The 19924-nt window shown below is 37.6% G+C and overlaps 2 protein-coding genes and 1 pseudogene across 2 annotated transcripts; 1 reads left to right on the forward strand and 2 right to left on the reverse strand.

The window, feature by feature from the left end:
* Nucleotides 1-10348: 10348 nt before the first annotated feature.
* On the reverse strand, nt 10349-10464 carry LOC141637753 (5.8S ribosomal RNA; annotated as a pseudogene).
* A 515-nt stretch (nt 10465-10979) lies between these two features.
* On the forward strand, nt 10980-15048 carry LOC141637737 (ubiquitin-conjugating enzyme E2 22-like). The gene is made up of 7 exons (XM_074447181.1): nt 10980-11237; nt 11887-12006; nt 13085-13229; nt 13804-13881; nt 14056-14168; nt 14257-14360; nt 14435-15048. Exons 2-7 carry the CDS (start codon nt 12004-12006, stop codon nt 14742-14744), a joined length of 753 nt encoding a protein of 250 aa, XP_074303282.1. The 5' UTR covers nt 10980-11237; nt 11887-12003; the 3' UTR covers nt 14745-15048.
* Nucleotides 15049-16124: 1076 nt separating this feature from the next.
* Nucleotides 16125-18630, reverse strand: LOC141637738 (calmodulin). The gene is made up of 2 exons (XM_074447182.1): nt 18396-18630; nt 16125-16727 (listed from the first exon to the last, which is right to left on the reverse strand). The coding sequence occupies exons 1-2, from the start codon at nt 18469-18471 to the stop codon at nt 16354-16356; spliced, it is 450 nt and encodes a 149-aa protein (XP_074303283.1). The 5' UTR covers nt 18472-18630; the 3' UTR covers nt 16125-16353.
* Nucleotides 18631-19924: the final 1294 nt, after the last annotated feature.

Raw genomic sequence — 19924 nt, forward strand, 5'->3', positions numbered from 1 at the left:
AAACTTTATTCCATAAATTTTCAAAGCACAAATGTAAAGAAACAAATAACCATTTATTTCAAAACAAATCGAAATGTCAATTTAAATAACAATTTAAATTAACCGAAACTGTCGACGTAAACTTTCTTGACATCCATGTGACGTATCCGTATCACGAGCACGTCATTTAAGAATACATGTGTCCTATCGTCATCGGGTGGCTGGCGGGTTCTCTATAAATTCCAATATCGGCAGATACGGGTATATACAGCGGGTAGCTCGGGAGGGTGATAGCGGGTGGTGCCTCTTGTTGAGCTTGGCGGGCATTCCTTCCACGGCCGGTTCTAGCGTTCCTTGACATGCTACAAGAGAGAATCACACACAAGATATGGAATGGGAAAGGTAAGAATTTGAAGCCAATTTTGGATATGAACGAAGATTTTCTCTACTTCTCAAATTGATGGATACAAAAAAAAAAAAAGAATTTCCAATATAGTTCCCTTTGTATTTTAACCAACCTTTCAAAATTTTCTTATGTTACAAATTCTTTTCCGGAAATTAAAGATTCTTGTGACATAATACAGTTTTAAAACATGACTTTAATTACATGTATTATTCTTATTCATCATCCAACTTGTCAAACTTTGACTCAACCATGACACACTACACCTTAAAGTTTCATTTAAGCGGTTACATGTTATTATTATCAACAAAATTTTGTTAAAATTGATTAATATAAAATTTAGCTTGTCAAAATTTAAAAGAAATCCGGGCAAGTGAAATGCTTCTTTGCCATTTTAAAGTCTTTAAGTCGAACAACTTTTCAAGGGTAAGGTTACTTCAAACATCATGGTTTGGAGTTTTGAGAAGTCACAAGTAAGTAGCAACACAAGTAGTGAGCGTAAAATTAAAATTTGACATGGTTAGTGTCGGATTTTCAAGAATTTGAGACAAAATTTCCTTTAATCCCTCTTATAGAATAGTAACAACGATAAAATTCTCAACCCCGCAACATAGTAAAATCACCTTTAAGACATAAAATGCATTGTTCATGGGAGTTTTAGGAGAAGTTGGAAAATTTCACCCTAGTTTTAAGACGAAATTGGTTTCATTTTAGGACCACATACTACATTATCAACCAAGATAGTAGTCTCATAAGGCAATTAAACTAAGTTTTACTCATGAAAAATCAAAATTTGGGCATAACTTGTCTAAAATTTGTAAATTTAAGACGAAGTTTTTAAGACGAAATTTTCACATATTAAACAAGATCCATTCATGACAACAAAAGCTAAGCCTTTGTTGTCCAATTATACACAACAACAATCACCAAAATTCCATTATTGACTCAAGAATACCATTTTCGAGTTCACCAATGGTGGACAAAATTTCATCACAAAAATTCGATTTTTATCGACAATAATGGTGTAGAAAGCTTACTAGTATCATGAATTAAGCAAAATGAACAACTAATTAGCGAAACTCAAAAGATATAAGAGTAGATCTAAAGAAAACTCAAATTGGGGAAAAAGATGGAAGAGGATGAATAAGCTTATCTTGACCAATTAGTGGAATTAGGTGAGAAAAGTGGAGTAATAGGATGAATTCCAAGCAAATTAGAACAACAATGGAGGTTTTTGGGGAATTTTGGTGAGGAAAGAGATGATGATATGAAGATATGAAGATAAGAATGAAAATTGGAGGAGATAAGGGCTTTTAGCCGAGTAGTCCAACCCGTGTGAACACACTCGGTCGGGTGCCGAGTGTACTCGGTCGAGTGGAAGACCCACTCGGTCGAGTGACGGGTTTTTCCAGAATGTGTTGTTGGAATATGTGTCCTCCGACAATAATGCGATCACAACTGTCGATCATGATGATCACATGTTTAAATCTCATTTTAAGAATACATGTGGGAAGTAATATTTTACAGTCAACTGGTCCACACATATCGGTAATGATTGGTTGACTAGAGTTTGACATTACTGTCGTGCGACGGTGGTGATCAGTTGATCCCCTTAGGTCCTACCTAAAGGATAACACTTTTAATTGATTATTTAATTGATCGTATGTCGATGCGAGTTAATTAAATTACTTAAAATTGACGGACGATTTTGGAAGTAATATTTACGTGTCTTATTGTAATTTGATTAAATAAGATACGGTCTAAGTAATATAATTGTTTTATTACTTAGATGAAATTATTGTTTACTGAAACAATTGAAACGGAATGAATAAACTATTATAAATACAGAATGTTGTAGTTTATAATTCGGGAAAACTTTTTGGTACAAGTAATTATGAATTACTAGGTTAATTTTATAAGTGACATATTTTATAAATATGTTGATTTTTAATTGTTAAAAATACATTTTATACACATAATGTCTTGGAACATGTTACATGTGACAAATTGACAAAATAATGTGTAAAATGGACTTTCCATTTTACACAAAATGTACCGAAAAAAATAGGGTGGATTAGGGTATTAAGTGTGCTTTATATTTTATTTAAAAGTGTAATCATCACACTAATACCTACTCTTACATACCTACATTTTATGGGTAGAAGAAAGTGTCATGCATTGGCCTTGTTTCCCTCCCCTTACCCGGTTTTGTCATAGAGAAAAGACCAAAGGTTTTTCTCTATATTTTTCCTAATATACACTACAATAATTAGTGTGTATTCCGTCTGCTAGTACTAGTACGAATAATATTCATATCAATTCGCCCAAATCGGGAGGGAGGCCATCTCTTAGGGTTTCTCCTCTTCGTTTTGAGGTGGAATTGGAACCTATTGATGAAGAGGAAGAATTACATGATGAAATTACGACAACAGAGGAGAATTCAAGCGATCGTCCTGTTCTTCAGATTTTGAAAGAAGATGTTGAAGGTGAGATACGTTACTGGTCGACTTCTGTGTTTTGCTATATATTAGGTGCTAATCCACCTAGTACCGTGATTTGATTGCTGGATTTATTAAGAGAGTTTGCGAGACTCATGGAGTTGACAAGGTCTCGTTCCTCCCTAACGGCATTTTTCTGGTTCGTTTTAAGACGAAAGAGCAGCAACAGGTGGTCCTTAACACGGGGCATCTTCTCTTTGATAATAAACATGTGATTATCAAGGAGTGGACACCTGATGCTGTTCTTATTAAGCATGATGTGCAGAAAGTCCCTGTGTGGATGAAACTTCATGGATTAGAGGTTAAATTTTGGGGAAACGCTTGTCTAAGGAAACTTAGTGAGGAAGTGGGGCGTTACATTAAGTGTGATGATGCCACTGCTAATAGAAGTTTCTTTGGATATGCTCGGGTCCTCATTGAAGTTAAAATTGGTCAAGAGTTCCCAAAGGAGCTCTTGTTTAAGGATGAATTGGGAAGTATGCGAAGGTGAGGGTGGATTATGATTGGTTGCCTCTTCGTGTACTCAGTGCAAGGGGATGGGGCATGATACTGCTCAGTGCAGGAAAACTGAGGGGGTCAAACCGGTTAAACGTGTTTGGAAGCCTAAGACCAAAGTGAATGTTGTACCTAAGGTGGTTCTTTGTACCTAAGGCCGCCGCACCGCTCGTAAACAAAAACAGCCGAGAAAGTAACCCAGTCCCCGCAACACCGTTGTTACCCTTGTGATGTGAGTACTCCTCATAGTGCATCAACTCGGTGGTCACACTCTTTGTCCCAAGACAAAAAGTAATCGAGGAACCTTCCCTTCCAAGGAGGATTCTATCTCGGATGATGAGACAGAAATCCCGATAGTAGGCAATACTCTCCTCGGGGTATTACTTTCTTAGATGCTTTGAATATGACTATTTCTCGAAGTGTGGGTATTGGAAAAAGTAGTTTCAGGAAAATTCAGTTAGAGAATGGGTAATCTTGGCTTTTGGAACATAAAGGGCATGAATAATAGGAATAAACAACTTGAAATAAAAAAGTTCCTTTATCAGAATAATATTGGTTTGTTTGGACTTTTAGAAACCAAGGTTAAGAGTTGGAATTGGAATAAAGTAAGAAATAAAGTGTGTGATGATTGGTCTATATGTACTAACAGCAAAGAAACATAAAGGGGGAGAATATGGCTCATCCGGCAACCCTCTCAATTTGTGGTTCTTTGTTAAGTATATCATCATCGATCGCCTTATACACTCTAGTGTTTATGATAAACTAAGGAATATTACTTTTCATTTTACTATAGTGTATGGTCTCAATAAAGATAAGGAAAGAGAAAGCTTATGGGAAGATTTAGGCCTCATTAGAAATGGTGTGACCTCTGCCTGGATGGTGTGTGGAGACTTCAACAGTCTTATGCACCTGGATGAAAGAGTTGGTGGCACAACTATCAGTTGGAATGAAGTTATGCCTATGAGGGACATGGTAGCTAAATGTGATTTGGTGGAGCTAAAAACTATGGGAGCCTTCTTCACATGGAATAATAAACATGAACATTCCTCCCAGGTTTATAGCAAAATTGATAGGGTCTTGATAGATTATACCGGTCGCAAACAATTCCGGATTGTTTTGCTCATTTCTTACCTGAAGGGCTCTTTGACCATTGTCCGTGCCTCATCCAATTTCATACTGAAGAAGGTAGGAAGGGGGTACCATTTAAATACTTCAACATGTGGTCTATGTTGGACAGCTTTAAGCAAATGGTGAGTGATCACTGGGATATGGCCATTCAGGGGACTCCTATGTTCCAAATGATCAGAAAATTGAAACTGTTAAAGCCTAAGCTAAAGATGTTGAATAAGGAGAATTTCAGTGACATTGAGAATATTACTCAGGTCACTGAATTGTCTTTACAGGAGTTCCAAAAGAAGCTTAGGACAGATCCTTTGAATGAGGGACTCTGTGCCTCTGAGGCTGCTTGTGTAAAGGAGTTAGTTTTTCTCAAGAAAGCCAGAGCTCAATACCTTTTACAAAAGTCTAAAGAACAATGGATGGAGGAAGGGGATGAGAATACAGCGTTCTATCATAACAGTATCAAACATAGAAGACTGAAAAACAGGGTTTATCAGTTGAAGACTCAGAATGGGATTCTGTGTCAGACTCAGCAACACATACAGGATGCATTCCAAGATTTTTATGTCAATCTTTTAGGGTCTTCTAAACCAGTTAATCCTATTAATCATGGGATTGTGAGGAAAGGAGCTTGCCTTACAAATGAGCATCAGAAACTGCTGCTTCAACCTGTGACTGATGAGGAGGTTAGAGTTGTCATGTTCTCTATCCCTGGGACCAAAGCCCCTGGCCCAGATGGATACAGCAGTCAGTTCTTCAAAGACACATGGGCAATTGTAGGGAAGGATGTCATCAAGGCTGTTAGAAGTGTTTTCACTTCTGGAAAACTTTTAAAGGAGTGTAATGCTACTATTTTAACCTTGATTCCCAAAGTTGAGGTGCCTGAAGCTGTTCACCAGTTTAGACCAATAGCTTGTTGTAACACCATCTATAAATGCGTTGCAAAGGTATTGTGTACTAGGCTGAGTAATATTTTGCCTGAAATAATCAGTCCTTCTCAAAGTGCATTCACTAAGGGAAGGGACATAGTGGGCAACATTCTCATTTGCCAAGATCTAATTAAATTGTATAATAGGACGGCTTGCTCTCCTAGAGTCATGATGAAGATAGACTTGCAAAAAGCATATGACTCAGTTGAGTGGGCTTTCTTACATGAAATGTTGGAAGTTCTTAACTTCCCTCCAAGTACTATTGCCATCCTGATGCAATGTGTATCCACCCCTACCTATTCTATTGCTCTTAATGGGAATATCTTTGAGTATTTCAAGGGGAGAAGAGGTTTGAGGCAAGGGGACCCCCTCTCCCCCTTACTCTTTACCATTTGCCTTGAATATTTGAGTAGGATCTTGGCTTGGGTGCAACAGCAAAAGGAGTTCAGATTTCATCCCCTCTGCAAGAGAGTCCAATTGAGTCATCTGTGCTTTGCAGATGATCTCATTATGTTCTGCAGAGGGGACCTTCCTTCTGTTGTCTTATTGTTGAGGGCCTTCAAAACCTTCTCTAAGGCTTCAGGTCTGAGTATGAATCAAGGGAAGTCCAATATTTATAGCAATGGAGTTGATAACTCTACTATGGCTAGGTTAATCAGGCTCTCTGTGATGCAAAGAGGGACTGTTCCTTTCCGTTATTTGGGTGTCACTATTACACCAAAAAGATTGGGTGTTAATGATTGCCAGCATTTGATTGAGAAAGTAATTGGTAGAATTAAAAGCTTGGGTGCACGTAAACTGTCCTATGCAGGAAGAGTGGTGCTGATTAAGTCGATCTTCGCATAATTTACACAACTATTGGGCTCGTGTCTTTATTTTACCTAAGACTGTCCTTCACAGGATTGATTGTGTGTGTAGACAGTTCTTATGGCATGGTACTGATATGAAGGAAGGTCCTGCTTTGGTGGCATGGGACAGCATCTGCAAAAGTAAAAGGAAAGGAGGCCTTGGTTTGAGAAGTCTGTGACCGGTGGAATATTGCCGCAAAGTGGCAAAATATGCCTGGTGGATAGCTAAGAAAACTGATCACCTGTGGGTTAGATGGGTCCACGCTGTTTATATGAAAGATAAGGCTTGGGAGGACTATATACCTGGGCAGGGGACCAGTTGGTCTTGGAGGAAGATCTGCTGGACTAAAGATTTGGTCAAACAGCATCTATTTAGTGTTGATGATTACTCCATAAAGCTAGGCTACTCTTGGTTGGTTGAGGAGGGCCCTGATAAGGAGTGGCATCAGTGGTTTCCAAATAGCATCATGGTTCCCAGACATAGCTTCATTCTTTGGTTGGTAGCTCATCAACGAATGCTAACTCAAGACAGGTTGAGGAGAATGGGAATTGCTCATGATAACGTTTGCTTCTTATGTGGTAACAGTGAAGAGAGCTTGGAGCACCTATTCTTTAAGTGTGACTTCAGCAAGAGGTGCATACACATTCTCAATTCTTGGTTACAATTTGGAGTGCCTGAGTCCAAATTCATTCTCTGGTGGATAAAGTGGCGGCATAAATCTTTAATGGTGAAGAAGGTTCTTGCTTTGCAATAGTGGGCATTTTGTGGTTTACCGAGATATGGGTATGCAGAAATCAGAGCAGACTGGAGCAGTGTGTCGTATCTCCTACAGTTGCTATGAGACGAGTAAAGGAAGAGATGAAACTGCGTATCAGATGTAATAGGGTGTATTCAAAAAGCAAGAGTGCATGTAGGTGGATAGAACAACTATGTGTAAGCTAGTGTCTGTTGTACTAAGGAAATCTTAGACAAAAATGATGTATGGGTGATTATCATTTTAATGAAAGCTAACATTTTCCCAAAAAAAAAAAATTAGTGTGTATTCATTCATTCACTTTCATTATCAAAATAACTTATAGAAGTTTAGAAAGAGAAAATAAAAACTCCAAAATTCATCCTCTCTTGGCCGAAAATTCAAGAGGACAAAACAATATTTTGGGTCAATTTTATTAAGATTAGTGTTGTTCTAGTAATAATAATATTAGTCTTTTAAGAGGTTATCTTGGGTATAAATCCTTGGGAGGGATTCTAAGCTTGAATCCTTGTTCATCCAATATTAGGAAGCTCAAGAACAAGTGAGAAGGAGATCTTACTTGTGCCCTTTAATCCGAAATACCCATAGTAAGAATGAAGATTTCTTCCCTTTTCTAATTATGTTTGCATGCATAAGATCACTATTTATTTTATGACTAAATAGATTATCACATATATGAATATGTTAAGTAATGAGATATATATTTCTAACATGTGTAACCTCCTGGAATTGGGTCCACTCGGTCGAGTCAAGGGTCCACTCGGTCGAATGCTTGCTTATTCGGTCGAGTTGGTACTCGCACTCGGTCAAGTGATTCCGTTGGGTCTAAATTCTCAATAAAATCTTATCGATGGATTTCCTGCAAGACAATACAAGGTTCGGGAGCCCACCGTCTATCGGTGACTCGTCCCAAGTTAGCTCATGCGACATCAAGATCGCCGCCCCTTATCTACTACATCCATACTCGCACTTACTCTACCAAAATGATCACAATCTATATACTAACGGTAGCATTATCAAGCGTTAGATAATGTTAGACTCTTGCACTTACTCTACCAAAATGTTAGACTCTTGTATTATCAAGCGTTAGAATGGAATTATCATCTTCCAAAAGGTGTCATGGCTGTAATTTACTCATCAAATTTTCTGTATCTTACCATAAACATGCGAAACTCATAACATGCAAGATTCTAACAACAATCATATCATTCATGCAATCACACAACATTGTCTAGTCACCCTAACTTGTAACCACCCACGTAGTGACCAACCGAGGCAATATGCACTAGTTTTGATATGAGGGCGTCCACTCATCCAAAACCGATCTCCTAGTGTACTCATGTTGGGTTCATTTTATTAGACTCACTTAGGTTCAATTTGGTTCATTCGTTTAGGTTCCAAAATCGAAGCTCTGATACCACTTTGTAACACCACCTTCTTACCCGGCCAAGGTAATTGGGAGATGTTACCTTCTTGGTTTCCCGAGGCGATGAAATCGGAGTCGCAATTGAGAAATAATTAACATAAATGAAGTGCTTAGTGGATTACATTAACATAAATGAATAAATGAAATGAATAATACAACTCATGACTACTAAACTAATCTAATCAACTATGCTGGACTCGAATGTCATCACGACTCGTCCCTTCTCCCGCATGCTACAAAGGCTAACCTGAAAACAACTGCTCCCCATATGATCGGAAATATCATATGGATCGACACAGACCATCCCGGAAATAGGTGACATTTACACGGACACAACAAACGTCAGTTTCAAAACAAAAACATAAGACATGACTCGATAAGTGTAGACGCGACATAATTATGTGAATGAGACTCGATTATGCAATTACCATATCAGTACCGGGACACGCCCAGGCGTACTCACAACCACCGATGCCAGGGACACGCCCACGACACCACACCTCACACAAAGGTGCGGGACATGCCTGACGCACGGTCCGAAGCCAACCGGATCCCTGCCAGACGTTGTGCCTCAACCACACGAGTCCCTCTGTGACTCAAGCCATTAATGTGCACATCCCCTTGAAGTGGGAAGCTCCAAGGGGCGACCCGAGTGAAAGACGGTTTCCCAACCGTCTTACGTCTCCTCAATAATCAAGTACCACCACCAAAGACTGCCAACACAACACATTCACAACCATACATGATAAGTGGAAGAACAACATTAAACATATGACTCTTTCATGAATCCAATCCTACATGTTATGAATAACAACCCTTCAACTACTCACATGACATGCCAACCGACTCATGAATATACTAACAAGGAGAGACACCCAAATATGCATACACAATATTGAAACCGAGTAGGATAACCTACCTTTTAGCATAATCCATAAGCTAATCGAAATCACCAAGTATCCATCTCATAAAACCGTCTCATCCTACATAAATCATATAATAACTATCACAAATCACTCTATACTATAATACAACATAAATCCCCTCATTATTAGTGACTAATTACTCATTTTACATAACTAAATATTAATTAATCTCTCTTAGTAAACTCTAACTCGAGATTAACATAAGACAAAGAGGAAAAGGTGAGATTTCGACTTACAAAGGTAGATCGGGGATTAGGAGGGGTGTTCCATCATTAATCTAAGCTTGAAGGCCAAGGGGGAGGTTTAGGGAACATTTTTTTGAGAGAGGGGAGAGTGTTTTAGAGTAAAAAGGAAGAAGAAGAAGAATGAAGGGGATAAGGTTTGGATAGGATGAAATCCCGAAATATCATTTCTCAGGAACAACACAGCACCACTCGACCGAGTGACCGGTTCACTCGACCGAGTGGCACTCACTCGGTCGAGTATACTCCTCACTCGACCGAGTGTCAACTCACTTGGTCCACAAAGGGTTCTACTCAGTCCACTGGAAGTCTACTAGGTCTAGTTTAGGTCTTACTTGGTCTCGTAGGAGGGGTCATCCTTTACTTCCGAGTATACGTGGGTTCCCTCACGTGTCCCTAGGTCCTTTGTGGGCCCCAAATTATCCAAGTATTACAGTAAGTTTCTTTTCCTCTGCTTATTGATATCCTTAAATTCAGCGGGTAGCCCCTCCTGACCTGGGATCGCAACGGTTTGGTTGCAACAAGGCAACATCAAAGGGTCCTTCGAGCTCACGTTGGCACCGCGATGCGCGACAGGTTGCTTGCTTGGCCGAGGCCTTGTTCACCACCTATCGCCGCGGCATCCCGATACCGAGGGCTCCAATTTTAGGCCAACCGCGACCGGTGAGTCACGGGAGACCATCCTCCTTCCCCTCCACTCGGGGTGGATTTAGGGGAGACGCGATGCGTGACACCCATGCAGACGTGCCCTTAGCCGAAGCTTCGGGCGCAACTTGCGTTCAAAAACTCGATGGTTCACGGGATTCTGCAATTCACACCAAATATCGCATTTCGCTACGTTAATATTGGACTCTTTTTAATCGCTCGGAAAAAAATTTCTTTAATAATATAGATAGATAGATATAGATTTGTATTATATAACAATAGGTCGTGGTATAGACGGGTGGGGCGAACAGACGGGTAAAGACCTCTAATAAAATGGGTAGGGGGACAAGGTGGGCACCCCCATGTGCTTCCTACTTTATGGCAAATGATTATTTTGTGAGGGAAAATGGTATCCATCTATACGTATAGACGGATAATGTCCGTCTATAATGAGAATTTGTGATTGATTGACATAATCAAGGCTAGGGGACAAAAACAATACCAACTTGTTAGGTGGCTCCCACTTTCAAATTCATTCCGAACAACCAAAAAATACTGCAAAAACTAATTTCATTTCATTTCATTTAATATTTATTTCTTTTAAAAACAAAAACCAAATCCTCTAACGACTATATACTCCTAAATAATTCAAAAAAAAAAAAAAAGAAATTTGTGTAACGTCTATAAATCAGAAAGGCGTCTGTACCAACACGTCCTTTCAATTAATTTAATCCATTAAATCATTCAAAAGATACCCACCAATTAAACTTTTTTTTTTTAATTTTAATATTATGCGGGGCCTTTATGTCATTATATATTAATTCATCCACAAAATTATCTATCAATTCCAAAATCTCACCAATTTTGTAAAATAATACTCATTGTAATCATAATTGTAATTTGGTCCAACACAATTATTTGAAGGCGCCTCTTTTTCTCTCATTTCTCTTCATACACTTCACTTCATATAAGGTTTTTCTTCTTTTATATTTCCCTTTATTTTTGTTTATTTTCATTTATTTTTATTGGTTTATTAATTTTTGATTCAAGATTTAGTCTTTGTGGTGTAATGAGATGAATTCTAGTAATTTTTACCCCTTTTTGTTTCTGGGTTTTGGTAAATTTGTAAGATTACATTGTTGTTTATTAGTTTGATGTGTCAAATTGCCTGTTTTAAGTTTGATTGTTGAATTAGGGTTTTGGGTATTGATTTAATTTTGATCTAGGGTTTCTTTGTTTTTGGGTGCAATTGGGTCTTTTTACTATTTTATATTTGGCTAATTAGTCATTGGATTCTTAGCTAAACTAAGTGGGAATATTGACAAGGGTAAAAAATTTGAATTCTTTTTGTTTGTTGACTTACAATTTTACCATGGTTTAAAGATTTGTGCTCATCAAATCTTTTGACTTTTCAGGATTGTATTTTGATTCTTTAGTAGTAATAAAGTTTGGATGCTTTTGTATTTAGATTTATTTAAGAATTTAATTCTAAAATCTGGATATCGAGTGATCATTTGTTTGGTGCATGCTAATTAATAATGCAGAGTATCATATTAGCATGCTAAATAGGTGTTTGAATGATTAATGTTTTCATTAGTGCTAAATTGGTGTTCCTGTGTAGGTGACCCTGCTGAAGCCACTTTCCTGGTGGTGGTCATAGCCTCGTAGGTGCTTCAGCGCGGTACAGGGAGAGAGCAGGATCTTTTATCAAACTAACTTGTCAGGATAATTTGTGCTCATGGTAATGCTCTTCTTTCATCATCTATACATGTTTTTGTAAAGCATTTTTACTGATTAAATGATGGCCTATGTCCCTCAGAAATCAGAATCAGTTTTGTATCGAAATGTTTGGCTCGGTTATTCTTTGAAAAATCTTCCTTTTTTGGCTTTAAATGAAGCATTTAGGCGTCTACTTATCTATAGATCATTGTCAAGATACGGGTAACCAAGATAAGGTTAGGAGTCGGAGAACATAGATAATAGCCTTATGTTGAGACGTTGAGTTGTGTTCCTTTCTCCATGGCTACATGGGTGTTCACAATGCCTACACATGTTCACATTTATGGAATTGTTAAAAGGAAAATATTGTGTTTTAGTGTGGTCGAGATCTTAATTATGGATTGATTTTGCCAATCATATTGCATCATAATCACGGTATTAATTATTAAGTATTGGGTTCAGTGTTGATTGTGGAATCTATTGTTGTGGCCTGAATTTGGTATTGCATCACAAATGTCGTCATGGTAACCTTCAAAACTCCATGAATTTACCGCGATGTTATGTTGTAGTGTAAATTATAATGCTTTCAAATGGGAGAGAGCGAAAGATTAACATTTGGTATTGCATCAACTTCAAAACTCCATGAATTGACCGCGATGCTATGTCCTAATGTAAATTTAATGCTTTCAAATGGGAGAGAGCGAAAGATTGAGTTATATGTAAATGTGTGATAGTGATGATCTCTGAACCCTGATGATAAAATAGGAATGCTCATTCTGTTAGTCGAGAGAGTAATGTTGCACTACACTACTGCACTGTCTTGAATCTTGATCAATAAAACTTGCTTGTTTTTATCTCGGAATTCATCAGATACACAAGAGATTCTACTGCATTTCTATTTGTAAGAAGTTGGGATCGGTCATCACTGATTTGTTCAGTGACTTCATTTACAGCAATTGCTCACCTCGTAGAGATAATATCAGATATAAAAAGCTCGCGAATTAATTTTTCATTCTTCACACTTCATAGAGATAATATCAGATATAAGAAGCTCCCGAATTTGGCACAGCTGAAAGAGTTTTTTTTCCCCCTTTTTCCAGGCTACCAATGAAAATCTTCCACCAAATGTGATCAAGCAGCTCGCGAAAGAATTGAAGAACCTTGATGAAACACCTCCAGAAGGAATTAAAGTGGGTGTTAATGATGATGACTTCACAACCATATTTGCTGATATTGATGGACCAGGTATGTTACCACTACTTACCAGCAACTTGATGTGGCATTAGGTTGGACCTTAACTTTCAAGATAGAGTTTCCAACCCTGGTGTAGTTATTAGAGATATACTGATTTTCTCGTTTTCCTTCTAATGAGGAAACGAAACTAAGCTAATTTTTATAATTTGACCAACCTATCGTATTCTTTTGGTTGTAATGAGCTTGGTTGGACCTTTACTTTACTACACGAGGGTTCTATGAGTAAACATTTACTTCAAAATGAATGTTGATTTGTAGATTACCAACCTGTTTTAGGGCCAACTTACCTCTTTGCTTTCGGATCCACCAAAGTAGGTTGAACCTCTTCTTAGTTATATACTTGAAATAAACTTTTTTATGTAATATAAGCAAAAGGAACATGAACTGAGACATAGAAGTAGCATGATTTGAATTTAAGTGTGACTTAAGTGGTTAAGCCTTTCAAGTTTTGTTTGATTGAATATTAATTGGAGATATTGAACATTGGTTAAAGTAAGTCAGCTTCCGATGGCTTGAGTGGTAAGCAAAACTTCTGGAAACTGAACTCTGATCTTGAATTCTGCAGCTGGGACACCATATGAAAATGGTGTCTTTCGCATGAAGTTGATATTGTCAAGTGATTTCCCCTATTCACCACCTAAAGGTATCTATTTAATTTTTTTTGTGTACAATTTTTATTCAATTTATGATTTCGGCTATATGGTGGCATCCTTGGTTAAGCGTGCTTAGAGTGAGGATTTAGAGGCAGTTTTATGTTGTAAAGAAGCAAGCTCTTTATTTAATTGCTCGTTGATGGTTCTTTCGATTGTGGTTGCAGGTTACTTTCTTACGAAGATTTTCCACCCAAATATATCAAATGCGGGTGAAATTTGTGTGAACACCTTAAAAAAGGATTGGAATCCTACCTTGGGTTTACGCCATGTTCTTTTGGTATGTGGAATAGACTGATTTTCTTTGTATGTACGCCGTGTCCTTGGACTCCTCAATCAATTGTGCTTAATTTATCTTCCTGAATCAGGTCATAAGATGTTTACTCATAGAACCCTTTCCAGAGTCAGCTTTGAACGAGCAAGCTGGCAAGATGTTACTCGAAGATTACGAGGAGTATGCAAGACTTGCTAGGTAGTTCCGGTTCTCCTCCTGAACATATATATTTTCTGATTGAACTCTACAATGTGATTTGGTTGTTCTGGCAGGCTATACACAGGAATTCATGCTAAGCCCAAATCCAAACCAAAGCAAGGAGCCATATCTGAGTCAACCACCGCCTTGAACGTCGACCAGAAAAATACCTTGGCTCAGAAGGGTGAGTTAAAGAATCCACTTGCAAACACTGGTGCGGCCCCAACATCAACAGCCACCAGCAAAGGATCTAGTGGCCCATCAAACGAGAATGGAGCTGCTGTTGGGCTTGACGCTGCACCGCCTGCAGCATTTAAAAAGGAAGGCGCATTGAAGGAGAAGAAAAAGATAGATGCAAGAAAGAAAAGCCTGAAAAGATTGTGATATAATACATTGTTACCGACAGAATAATATCTCGTGATTGTCTTCCACAACCTTTCAGTGCGGTGATCCCTTTTGGTTGGCGGTCATAAGAGATGAGAGGGAGTCGAAGGCCATAACGATATGGACTAAATGTACTGTATGAATATTGTTGTTAGTTGAATGGGAAACGGCTTTCAATTCACTTATATGTTTGCTGTCCATTAGCCACTCTTTTATTCTGATTCACTTCATGTCTTGCTACATTGCAATTGTACTAATCTCCATTCTTTCCGCTTAATAGAAGCCTTTATTCCTGTTTTGTTAACTCCAACTCCCTCTTTGCAATGTACTAATCTCCACACTAGATATTTTTAGTGAGGTTTTTTACTCGAAAAGAAAAAAGCTAAACAAATGATTATTCTGAGGTAAATCAAAAAGGAAAAAGTTAAACAAATGACTATTAACAAAGTAGTAAAATGCAGATACTGTTTTTATAAGCTCTAACATGTGTTGAACATTTTTTTCACAGTTCATGAACTACTACTCGAAAGATGAGCAACTTTGAGAAGGAGCTTTGAAACAACTTTTGCAGAGGTGCCTGAAGCAATCGACTTTTACAAAAGAGCTGCAAAACTTTGAAAAAGAGCTCCGAAAGAATCAGTTGTATAGGTTAAAGAGAAGTGTATCGTGTATTTTCTTTTGTTAATTTCAATAACACCACTCAAGGTTAAACAAGAATATGCCTCGGCCATACAAAAGATGATGAAAAAAAGCGTTGTTTCTAAAAAATCTCGCAAGAAGAACAAGAAAAGTGCACTTCCATAGTTCCATACTCAAGTGACAGCTAAACTGAACCTTTGATATATCACAACTAAATTTTCCCAAACTGAACAATTGATATATCACAACTAAATTTTCCCCAGCAAAATCCAGTAGACTGCTAAGACCAATGTTGTCAGAATCGGGATTCTACTTTGGATCGAAAAGAGATGGTAAGATCGGATCGCAAGATCAAATCGTAGGATCGTAAGATCCTACTAATAGCTTGGATAAACAAGTTTATATAAACAATTTGGTATAATATGTGATGTATAATGTTAAAAGTTTATTTAATGACATAAATGTCTTAATAATCATATCAATATATTACATATACCTTTAATTTAAAGTTGTAAGTATAGAAAAACACCAACTCACAAATTTATAACACAAAAAAACATTTTACGATCCTGAACGATCCTACCATCGATCCTGTACGATCCTATGCGATCCTACCCGATTCTGTACCGATCCTACCACCAAAACGATCGTACAACGATTTGAATCGTTTTCCACTTTTTGGATCGTAGGATCGTACGATCCGGATCGCGATTTTAACAATGGCCAAGACGCGATGAATCATTACATAAAACAAGAAACACTAATTAAACAAACCACAATCATAAAACAGAAGTCTAAAAATCAAGTTCCATGACTACCTATAGATCCGATAATAACCTCTCTGATTCTATGATTTCTTAACCTTTTCTAAAATCGGTGAGGGGATTTAAAGAAAGAACCACAAGAATTCAGAGAATCAGATTTAAGTAATCACTAAGCCATTTTACAAAGTAGACTTCTTTATAAAACCTCACTTCGCCATCATCACTTTAACAAACTCATCATAGTTGATTTGCCCATCACCATCGACATCAGCCTCCCGGATCATCTCATCAACTTCTTCATCCGTCAACTTCTCGCCCAAGTTTGTCATGACATGGCGCAGCTCAGCTGCAGAGATGAACCCATTCTGGTCCTTGTCAAAAACTCGGAAAGCCTCCTTCAGTTCCTCCTCGGAATCTGTATCTTTCATCTTGCGGGCCATCAGGTTGAGAAACTCGGGAAAGTCAATGGTGCCATTGCCATCAGCATCAACCTCATTTATCATGTCCTGAAGCTCAGCCTCAGTTGGGTTCTGACCTAGAGACCTCATGACGGTTCCAAGCTCCTTGGTTGTGATGCAGCCTGCCATACAAAACAAACGATGAGTACTGGGTGAGACGGTTTAACCTGTAATACCAATCCAAACACTGAGGTACTCCTCGAATTAATTGTGAGTATCACATATTAACCAGCTCATATAATGTTTCAAAAGAGCATACAAATTGTCAAGCTGGTAGCTAATAGGAAGGCCCTTTCACAATAACGGTCGTTTAAACACATTTGGCGAAATCAAAGTCATATTGAAATAGTAATCACACTCTCACATCCAAAAATCAATAACCAAAACAATATTGTTACCACACCTATCAAATTGGCATTAACAATTGACCAACAATGCAACTCACTTGTACTTGTCATTTCTATCTAGAAAAAAAAAAGACTTGTTGACGTCATCAATCAATGCTACCCATATTCTATAACCCATTCTGCCCAACTTAGCAATTTGGAACTAGCAGAACGACAAAATCATCAGTCAACAAATACTTGCACACGCATAAGTTAAAAATGGACATAAAAGAGACAAGGGTTAAGTGGTACTTGAATAAGACAACCCGTGAGGGCAGAATACACGTTACGGATGAACTAATGCTCAGACTTCCACGAAGTTTCATGGGTTTTACTTAATAATGTTCTAATTCTAGCTTCATCGATTAAGCATAACAATGAACACAATTGCAGACAAGGTGAGTCAGCACATAATAACAATCAAGTCTCTTACAACAAGAAGTCAACAACCGACACCTAGAGCAAAGCTCCAGTACGAAAATAATTTGGGATTGACTAACACGAATGGTGGTCAGAGCCTCACAAGAGTCCACCATAAGGATTATATAAGGAGAAGGGAAAACAAATTAATATTGGAAGCTCTCACCAAAGATCGTCAGAAAGAAATCTAACCCTAATACAACCAACACAGTAGCACAATCGAGCAAAAGTATAAACTCATTGCATGATCAGACAAGAAAAAATCCGGCCAAAAATCAACATAAAACTATTATTACGACATTAAATTGCTTGTCAAGTAGCATAAATATAGCCATGTCCAAGAGTCAAACGCTCCAACATCGTGTAACATAGATTCCAACATAGAAGAAGGCACCGGCCATGGAACATATGAGAATAAACAAAAGGTGAAATAATGGAGCAGATTCAAACATTATGACAAAAGAAAACACTTGATTTTGAACTTGTTCACAAATATAGCCATGACCAACATTCCCAAGACCATGTCATGTGCAACACCTACAGCCAAGTCGAGGTAGCATAGATTCCTAAATCCTAACTTATTCCAAAAAGTCGTTCTGAATATCTTCAACAACCACCACCACCGAAAGTGCATATCTCCATCAAAATTCGAATTAACTACGATAATCTCCATCAACATATTAGGGATCTTAACCCTAATATCATAATAAATTTAATTTAACGAACTAAACAAACGCTTGGTTAAACAGATACTTTATACCACCAAATATTACCATATAACCCTAAGATTACAAAGTATCAGCTATATCACCGTACCAACACCGTAATTTAACAAAATCAATGATGAACCGCACAAATAATTATTTCTTAACCTATCAATCAAGAAGCATAACATCAAAAAACAAGTAGAGTAGCAGATCTTTAGCATTTATGAAACCCAATTCATATTCAAGAACAAAAGAAAAAGAGATCTGGGAAACGAACCATCGCCATCCTTGTCGAACAAGCTAAAGGCCTCCTTAAACTCAGAGATCTGGTCGTCTGTCAATTGTTCCGCCATCTTCTTTTCTTGGTTTTGCTTGCCTTTCTATTTCTTCTCTCTCTCTCTCTCCCCTCTCCTTTTCCCTTTTACTTCTCAACCCTTCTTTTCTTCTTATTGCTCTCACTCTCCACAAATTATTAACTTACCTTCTCTTTTCATTTTTCTTTTACAAATCTTATTTAAAAATTTAGAATTATTTTTTAGAAATAGGTTTTTTTTTGTCAAACACAACCTTTAAAAAAAAAAAATTTCAAACACCACCTTTAAAAAAAAAAGTTTGTAAAACACAACCTTTAATAAATTTTTTGTTGTCAAACACGACTTTTTAGCTAAAGGACTTAACATTTTGCAATGAGGTAACTTTCAATCGATGTTTGGGATAGCAAACGATGTTGGTTTGAGGTGTTCTTGGACTTTTTGGAAAGGTGGAAATACAAATTTTCCATGGGTTATCAACATGATGGTCAAATGTGGCCTTATATGGGGTCTATTGATGTCTAAAGTAAGGCTGGTCGGAGAGATTAACAGGTGGTCAGGAATTTTTAGTGAGTCTTTTAAAGAGGTTATGACACTTTGTTTGGTCTGAAATTTGGTATGTAGGTAGCGGGGAGGGTAAGGTAGGTCTTAGTTGTATTGTTTGTGGTGGTTGTTGGTTACAAGTGGTGGTTCGATGAGAGTTAATTTGAAGGTAAAAAACATTCAAAAGAATGTCAAAGTAGAATTTTTTTTTTGTGGGTCAATTCACTCACCTCAAACCACCACTTACAAAAAACAACCACAAAAAACAATACAACTACGGCCTACCTTACACTCTCCGCTACCTACATACAAAATTTCAGACCAAACAAAGTATCATAACTTCTTTAAAAGACCCACTAAAAATCCCCGACCACTCGCTAATCTCTCCGACCAGCCTTACTTTACACATCAATAGACCCCACATAAGGCCACTTTTGACCATCATGTTGATAACCCATGGAAAGCTTGTATTTCCACCTTTCCAAAGAGTTCAAGAACACCTCAAACCGACATCGTTTGCTATCTCAAACATCGATTGAAAGTTACCCCATTGCAAAATGTTAAGTCCTTTAGCCAAAAAGTCGTGTTTGACAACAAAAAATTTATTAAAGGTTGTGCTTTACAAACTTTTTTTTAAAGGTGGTGTTTGGAAGAATTTTTTTTTAGAGGCTGTGTTTGACAAAAAAAACCCTTTAGAAATAGATATTTATCAACTCGGGTCCGGATTGCATAGAGTAAGGTTATTTTCATTTTCACATTCGTCTCGGGTTAATCCAATTGGATATATTGAGTTTTTTCTTTAAAGGTAAGTTAATCGAAATAACTTATAACAAACTCGCGGATGAAAGCGATAAAAGAAAGACAAAACATTCAAATTACCATAGTAAAATCAAGAGAACCAAGGACAAAAGAAACTCTCAAAAGAAACGTTATCCTTGGGTCATATTGAGGT

Source organism: Silene latifolia, unplaced genomic scaffold (assembly GCF_048544455.1).
Source record: "Silene latifolia isolate original U9 population unplaced genomic scaffold, ASM4854445v1 scaffold_141, whole genome shotgun sequence".
In the NCBI taxonomy this organism is placed as follows: domain Eukaryota; kingdom Viridiplantae; phylum Streptophyta; class Magnoliopsida; order Caryophyllales; family Caryophyllaceae; genus Silene; species Silene latifolia.

Coding starts and splice junctions, on each gene's coding strand:
- LOC141637738 (XM_074447182.1), bottom strand. CDS start 18,471: ATGGCGGAACAATTGACAGACGACCAGATCTCTGAGTTTAAGGAGGCC. Junction 16,728..18,395: donor GTTCGACAAGGATGGCGATG/GTTCGTTTCCCA, acceptor TTTGTATGGCAG/GCTGCATCACAACCAAGGAG.
- LOC141637737 (XM_074447181.1), top strand. Junction 13,230..13,803: donor TGCTGATATTGATGGACCAG/GTATGTTACCAC, acceptor TGAATTCTGCAG/CTGGGACACCATATGAAAAT. Junction 13,882..14,055: donor CCCCTATTCACCACCTAAAG/GTATCTATTTAA, acceptor TTGTGGTTGCAG/GTTACTTTCTTACGAAGATT.